Source organism: Neopelma chrysocephalum, unplaced genomic scaffold (assembly GCF_003984885.1).
Source record: "Neopelma chrysocephalum unplaced genomic scaffold, ASM398488v2 Primary Assembly neopelma1_84, whole genome shotgun sequence".
In the NCBI taxonomy this organism is placed as follows: domain Eukaryota; kingdom Metazoa; phylum Chordata; class Aves; order Passeriformes; family Pipridae; genus Neopelma; species Neopelma chrysocephalum.
Genome location: NW_020897746.1, coordinates 5,496,411 through 5,503,488, shown reverse-complemented (window position 1 = coordinate 5,503,488; position 7,078 = coordinate 5,496,411). Strand labels below are relative to the sequence as shown.

At 47.9% G+C, this 7,078-nt stretch overlaps 2 protein-coding genes across 3 annotated transcripts in view; one reads left to right on the top strand and one right to left on the bottom strand.

The window, feature by feature from the left end:
* The first annotated feature begins 86 nt into the window (after positions 1-86).
* Positions 87-7,078, top strand: part of NUP85 (nucleoporin 85) — an 11,292-nt gene continuing 4,300 nt past the window's right edge. Inside the window, exons 1-15 of one of the 2 annotated variants that reach the window (XM_027691516.1) lie at positions 87-153; positions 228-321; positions 409-571; positions 945-1,015; positions 1,499-1,542; positions 2,298-2,367; positions 3,291-3,412; positions 3,750-3,884; positions 4,196-4,318; positions 4,670-4,801; positions 5,202-5,308; positions 5,590-5,673; positions 5,834-5,899; positions 6,375-6,526; positions 6,618-6,735. In XM_027691516.1, coding sequence (XP_027547317.1) covers positions 121-153; positions 228-321; positions 409-571; positions 945-1,015; positions 1,499-1,542; positions 2,298-2,367; positions 3,291-3,412; positions 3,750-3,884; positions 4,196-4,318; positions 4,670-4,801; positions 5,202-5,308; positions 5,590-5,673; positions 5,834-5,899; positions 6,375-6,526; positions 6,618-6,735 — 1,514 coding nt within the window. In that variant the 5' untranslated portion in view covers positions 87-120. Of the gene's footprint in view, positions 154-227; positions 572-944; positions 1,016-1,498; positions 1,543-2,297; positions 2,368-3,290; positions 3,413-3,749; positions 3,885-4,195; positions 4,319-4,669; positions 4,802-5,201; positions 5,309-5,589; positions 5,674-5,833; positions 5,900-6,374; positions 6,527-6,617; positions 6,736-7,078 lie in introns of both variants that reach the window. The other variant, XM_027691515.1, reaches the window with a different exon arrangement.
* Positions 3,907-7,078, bottom strand: part of GGA3 (golgi associated, gamma adaptin ear containing, ARF binding protein 3) — a 27,794-nt gene continuing 24,622 nt past the window's right edge. The window contains exon 18 of the mRNA XM_027691513.1: positions 3,907-3,947. Within this exon, the coding sequence (XP_027547314.1) occupies positions 3,930-3,947 (18 nt within the window). The 3' untranslated portion in view covers positions 3,907-3,929. The remainder of the gene's footprint in view (positions 3,948-7,078) is intronic.

Genomic DNA, 7,078 nt, shown 5'->3' with positions numbered 1-7,078 from the left:
TGGCGGCGGCGGCGGGGCCGGGGCCGGGCTCGGGGCCGGGCCGCGGGGCTCGGGGCGGGCAGGCGGCGCTGCGGGCAGCCCGGAGGGGCCTGCGGAGCCTCGGCGGGAGCGGGAGCGGCCATGGAGGAGCCGGACACGGAGCCGCCGCTCGTGGTGCGGGACGGGCGGGGCGGGCGGGGCGGGTGCGGGGCCGGGGCCGCCGCTGACGGGCCGCTGTCCCCACACAGGTGGTGCCGGGCGCGGACCCGTCGGCCCGGCAGCTCTGCTTCGCCTGGGGCCCCGCCGAGGTGCTGGTGTGCGAGACACGCTTCGGCCGCGCAGGTGGGTCCCGGTCCCGATCCCCATCCCCATCCCGATCCCCATCCCGGTCCCGGTCCCAGTCCCGGGCGCTGACGGGCTCTGTTGCAGACACCGGGAAGGGAGCGCCCGGCTCGTCCCGCGTGTTCGTGGTGCGCAGGGATCAGGACATCTACATCCAGACCCTGCGGAAACTCTTCAATGAGTCGCACGGGATCTTCATGGGGCTGCAGCGCAGCGAGGAGGAGCTGGCGGGGAAGTCGCGGAAGGCGCAGTGAGTTTTGGGGCGCGGGAGCGTGGGGGGCACCTCTGCCCCTTCCCCAGCCGGGCCAGCGCCGTGGGCTGATAAACGCCCCCAGAGAGGGATTTGCCACTGGCCAGGCTGCTTTGACCACCTCTGTAATCAGCAGCAGGGCAGAAACAATGATCGTTTTGGGGTGATGTTACAAAACGAATCTCCGATCCTTCCAATAACCACGCTGAAGAAGTCTGTGCCAGTGTATAGTGTGGCACAGCCTCACTGATTCCAGCTGGAGCCACCCAAGTGCTGGGAGCCCCTGCTGCTCCAGAGAGACTTGCAAGGGCAGTAGGCATGAGGCTAAAACTCCAACAGCTCTCTCCAACCAAAGACTTTTTGTGCTTGGCAGGTTGGTTCAAGTGAGTAAAAACTACCGGTCGGTGATAAGAGCCTGCATGGAGGACATGCACCAGGCAGCTGGTAAGTTGGTTTGTTCTCCTACTGCAAGAAAAGGAAACACTAGTTGTGACTATAAAAGTAGCATTTCAATGGTAAGTTACTGCAACCACTGTACTATAGCATGGGTAGGTTTCAGTAATTCTCAGGACTCTACTTTCAATGCCAGAGATTTCCAAGTTAGTTTGTAAATCTGGTCAGAGATTATTTTTTTCCCCACAGTGTTTTAACTGATTTTGTGGGACTTTAAGCCTTTTCATATCTTTGGCTCCAGTTTTATGGGAAACTGAATCCAGTTTAATAGCTTGCTTCCCCAGAAAGTGGGAAATGTTACTCATCTATGCCCTGTAGCCATACCCAGATTTGCACAGGATTTATAAAACAAGTTTACAAAGCTCATTTAGGTCTGTGCTTGATGAGTAATCAGGTATTATTGTCTTATTTATGAGCCTAGAAGGGGCTGTCAAAGGTAAATGTGTTGCTCTTTGATTTTCCTTGTTCCCTCAGTTTCAACTCGGGACCCTGCCCTGCAAGGCCAGTACAGCACCCAGGTAACCTGCATTCATGTCACACAGTCCCTGCTGAACATGGATCTCTGGCTGGTGAATTCACCAGGCCACCACTGTGACATAAAGCACTTCAGATTTAACTCTATCTTAGTATAGTAGATGCAGTTCATGACCAAGAATAAAAGGAAATAAATAGTTAGTTCCCTTACTTCTGAAGATGTCCAACACCTCAATTCACTGCCGTGTCTTATATATTTAGTGTTATAGGTGTGTTTTCTTGTCATCTCAAAGCTGACTGACCAGAAAAGTTTCAGACTTGCCTGTCTGAACCTTCACCTCTCCAACACTCAGATTCCAACCAGCTGTGTCTGAGCCTCACAGCAAGCTCTGGGTGTGCACTGTGAGCTGTCAGACGGCACAGGAGTGTTCTGGGAGAAGCAGAGTGCTCGCAGCAGTTTTGTCCTGTTAGCTGCAGTGATGTTTCTCCTTTGGCCTTTCTTCCTTCTCTGTATTATTAATCTTAGAAGTGCCAAGGACTGACAATAGCACTGGTTGGTATTGCCCACTGGTGACTGATTATTGCTGCATTTCAGAACACAAACAGCATCAATAGTTTCTGAGCTGAATGTGTGTGGAGAAGACATGGCCTTTAATTTCTATCTCTGAAATGTCAGTATGACATTTTTCTGTACAGACTGAGTTTAACTGATTGCTATGGACAGCAGATACCTTTGTGTGGTTACAAAACCCAACTGGAATAATTACTAACTCTGAAACCTGGCCCTGCTTTTCCTCAGGTTTCCATTCTCTCTGCGATGGAGCTGATCTGGAACCTCTGTGAGATACTGTTTGTTGAAGCAGCTGCAGGTGAGCAGTGAACTATCCTGGTGCTAAGACTGAAGGGCTTTTTGTTTGCATACATATTTGTTTAAAATGTATATAGCATCCATTATGTTATAGTTTAATATGTTTTAGAGATATGCTGTGTCAATAAGCCCTTTAATACCCCTTCTGCCTCAGTTAATTGCCTTCTTCATGTTGAATTATGTCAAGCTATTCAATTTGCCTTCTACTTTTCCCCCTCCTGCATGGTACACTATGATTTAAATTGTCTCTTTATCAGATAGGTTATGAAGAGAAGAGATGTCAAATGTTGCTGCCAATGTATTTGACTTCTAAACATAAATACATCTTTTAGCATCAAATATATCGATGCCAGCTGACATTGATACAGCTCTGATACAACTCCTTTAACTTTAGGATGCCATTTTTGAAGTCAGTTTGTTTACACCAGCATTTTAAAGTAGTAAATAATTTTTTTAAGGAAATCAGATTATGCAAACAAATATGCTACTTGTACAGTTCCAGAATTCAGAAGAGATTCACAAATTACTTAATCTGAAGAAAAGTTAATCACCTAATGCCAAATTTCTTTCTCATATTCAGTTAATAGTAATGAATTGACGTTAAAATAAACAGAAATATTCTATTTGTCTTTTGGCATTGCAAGATTTATGATCTGAGCCACTCACCTTTTACTTCTTCAAGTAACTGGTTTGGGTTTTCTGCTGGACCTTGTTGCTGCTCTGTCTAGAATTTGCCACAGGGAAACCTGTCAGCAGCGGGTGCTCCCACAGCCTGGCTGCTTAGGGAGCTCTGTAACTTGAGTGTGGGAGGTAGAAATCCAACCAGTGAACCTCATCTAATGATGTCTGACTGTTAAGGTTTGTGAGAGAGCAGTTTGGGAACAAACAGGTGGGAACTAAGAGGGAAACCTTGTTTGCACACAGCTGGGCCCCTCCTGCTTCGCCTGCTGGACTGGGTGCGACTCCACGTGTGTGATGTGGACAGCATGGTCCGGGAAGTTCTGAGCAGTGAGAACCCCTCCAAACACAAGCTCTTCTGGAACGTGGTGAGTGCCATCACCTACAAGATTCTTAAACAAAGAGAATTCGTGCCTGTGTGCTTTCCTTCCTCTTCCCTGCTTGACACTAGACCACACCTCAGAAGCTGGGACGCTGCTGCTCTCTGCCCGTGTAGGTTTTAAGGCAAAGCCATTCTGAAGATCATCCTGCCCCTCATTGCCATCCTGAGCCTCCCACTTTCACGACCCATAGAGGTCAAGACTTACACTGTGTATTTGAATTAGCAGTTTAAGCATTTTAACTCCACTTCACTTGCCTGAATCACGAGTTAGAATTCCCCTCTGATGCCCTTCCTGGGTGCTCATGGACGGGTGGATTTTGCAGGTGGATGTCTTTGTGCTCCAAGGCCGGATGGATGAAGCACGGCACTTGCTCTCCAAGGAAGTCACTGCCAATCCCACCTCAATGAACATGTACAAAATCTTGGATGACTTGATGAAGAAGATGCCCATGCCCACTGTATGTACAAAGCAGATTTTTTCACGCAGTTCATTGGGAAAAGAGTCACCTCTGATGTGTCCCCTGTAACAAATTATTCCCCATTAGAACATCTCACTCTTATTCCTTTACTGTAACAATATTTGTATTCTCGAATTGCCCAAAGACCCAACAATTCAGGTGAAAGCGTGTTAGGTGACAAACCAATATAGAAGGATCACGGGCAGCCCCATGTTTAGCTTTTATCAGGAACCACTGTGAGTTCAGCCCAAGTGCCTGTTGTTCTTTGACTTGGTGTTTCACTTATTCCATGTTTCTTGCCCTCTGTTCAGCTTGGCAACACCCAGACACTGACTGAGCTGGAGCTGAAATGGCAGCACTGGCACGAGGAATGTCAGAGGTTTCTACAGGATGGGACTTTCGCTTCCAATCCCCACATGGAGTCCATCTGCAAGGTGTGTTTTGGCTGGGAAGGAAGGAAACTCTGGATTTCAGGAGCTCAGTGTAGCCATAAGTAACTTTAATATGCTGGATGATGTGTTCATTAAATCAGGAGATTTCAGGCCAGTCTCCTGTCCTGTGTTCTTGGTTTGCAACAGACTGTGCAAGCCTGGGCAGATCCGTTTCTCCTCCTGTCCAAGGCCATAAGGCTGATGAAGAAACTGGGCTCTGAGAAGGATCTTTGTTATTTAATTTTGATCAAATCCTCACCTTTGCAAAGCAGGAGTAATGCCCCTGGAGAGTTACAGTGCATCTGTGTACATCACTGAATCTGCAGAATTACTCCTGTGTTTTTATCCCGTTAGATCCTGGTGGGAGATGAGGATGCCATCCTGGAGAAGAAGGAGCTCATGACCACATGGTACCACTTTCTGGTTACCCGGCTCCTGTATTCCCATCCCACTGTGAAGCCGATGGAGCTGCGGTTCTATGCACAGGTAGGAAATGGAATTACCTTTATATTCTCCAGTTTCATGCACACAAGGGTTACTGCACTGAGTGAAAAACTTTGGGAGGGTTGAAATCTTACAGCAATGACGTTCCTGTAGGATGTTACCTGGGGTTTGTAAGAGGACTGGGAGACTGATAAAGTTGACAAATAATTGTTGAAGACCCACTTTTCAGTATCTAATGTCACCAGTCGTGTTCCTGCAATTGTTTTCCAGTTTTCTTATGCTAAAATAAGGAAAAAAAAATCTTTTTTCTTAGTGTGTTTGGTCTCTATGACCTGTTATTTCCCATGAAATAAATTAAACTAGGCTGCTACATCCAAACAAATCTTACTTTTACCATCTCACAACTTCTGAATTTATCATGTCTTGTCATCTCCTTCCACAGTCTAGTATGGACCTGTTCCTGGGTGGAGAGAGCAGCCCTGAGCCTCTAGACATGATTTTAATGGCAGCCTTTGAGTTTGAGATGCATCAAGTGATCAAGGAATGCAGGTTGAGTTTTAAGGCTTTTGATTCTCTAGTTCTGCAGTATTGTTTCTGTGTTGTTTGGGGTGGGGGATATGGGTACAGCCCACCTGATCATCCTAGCAAAGAATTTAGCAAAAATATGTGAAGCTGGCAGCAATTAAAAGTATTCCATTAGGTCTGGGACATTGCAGCCAGACATTGCACTGTAACAGAGCTGTGTATTGGTAAGAAATGCCTGGGGAAAACCTGACACAATCCCTGGCAGTGGTAGGCTTAGTTTTTTCTTTCTTTTGCTTCAAACACAGCATTGTCCTCAGCAATTGGTGGTTTGTGGCTCACCTGACTGACCTGCTGGACCACTGCAAACTCCTGCAGTCTCACAATCTCTAGTAAGTATTTCTTTGCATTGATGATTTGGATTAAGCTAATTAAGATAGCCCCTGAGAAAACATGCTGCAGAAAGTAAAAGTACTTGTGAAGTAATGTCAGCAGGTTTTTTCCATCGAGATGGAAATAATAATGTCTGTTTATTTTCTCTCTTTCCCCCAGTTTTGGTTCAAACATGCGTGAGTTCCTCCTGCTGGAATACGCCTCGGGACTCTTCTCCCATCACAGGTTCCAACTTCTGTTTTATTACTCATAGGATAGACTAACACCAGGGCAGCCAAACCAAATAACTGCGTGTTTATGAAGTAAAAAAGGCAAAGAGAAGTCACTGTTAGAATTTCAGCAGAGGTATCCCTAAGGGATCATACGAGACTGGCACATTTCCTTTCCTGAATGAAAGACAAAAGCTGTCTGTGGGAGCCCATCACACGTAATGACCAGGGCAGAGTCACTCCTGCCACTGTGCAGAGTGACTTGCACTGAAGCACTTCAGAGCTGCAGGTATTCCAAAGCTGTGGTATTCCAAAGTTACATTACAGGCAGCTGGCATTTGGCAGAAAGGAAAAGCCATTTCAGGTCTGAACACAAATTAATCAGAGCTATCAGTTATTAATGCAGACTGGGATGCTCCTTGGGGCTTCACTGTCGTGCTCATTGAAGGTTTATGTGATGGGAACGGTGGTTGATTTTTCCCCTCTCTCAGCCTGTGGCAGCTGGGGGTCGATTACTTTGACCACTGCCCGGAGTTCGGGCGGGTGTACCTGGAGCTGCACATCGAGCGCATCCCCCTCAACACGGAGCAGAAGGCCCTCAAGGTGCTGCGGATCTGTGAGCAGAGGCAGATGCACGAGCAAGGTGGGGGGATTTTCATCTCACTCTTTGCAGGGATACAAGTGAAACTACCGAAACTTAATTCTTTCCCTCCTGTGCCGTGTCTCCTCCCCAGTCCGCAGCATCTGCAAGATCATGGCCATGAAGGCCCTGCGGAACAACCGCCTGGGCTCGGCCCTGTCCTGGAGCATCCGGGCCAAGGACGCGGCGTTTGCCACGCTCATCTCGGACCGGTGAGCTGGGACAGCAGCCCCCAGGCTGCTGCTGCCACTCTGGGGTGGGGGATGGGGCAGGCAGCCACTCTGCCAGGGCCAGGAAAGCTGCTGCTGGCAGTGGGGCTGAGCTTTCCCTCAGGGCAGGCACCTGCTTGTGGACTAGAACACATCCTCAGTGCTCTCCTCTGCAGTACCCAGCTTGTCCTCTACACCGTTTTACTTCCTGACAGCTGGAGACAAAACAGCAATCTTTATTTATAAACCAGGAATCCAACCCTCTTAGACCTTTCTTTGGTAAACATTTCTTTCAGTGATTTCTGTCTTCTGCACTGCCCTTCATTTGCTCTGACAGAGCTGTTTG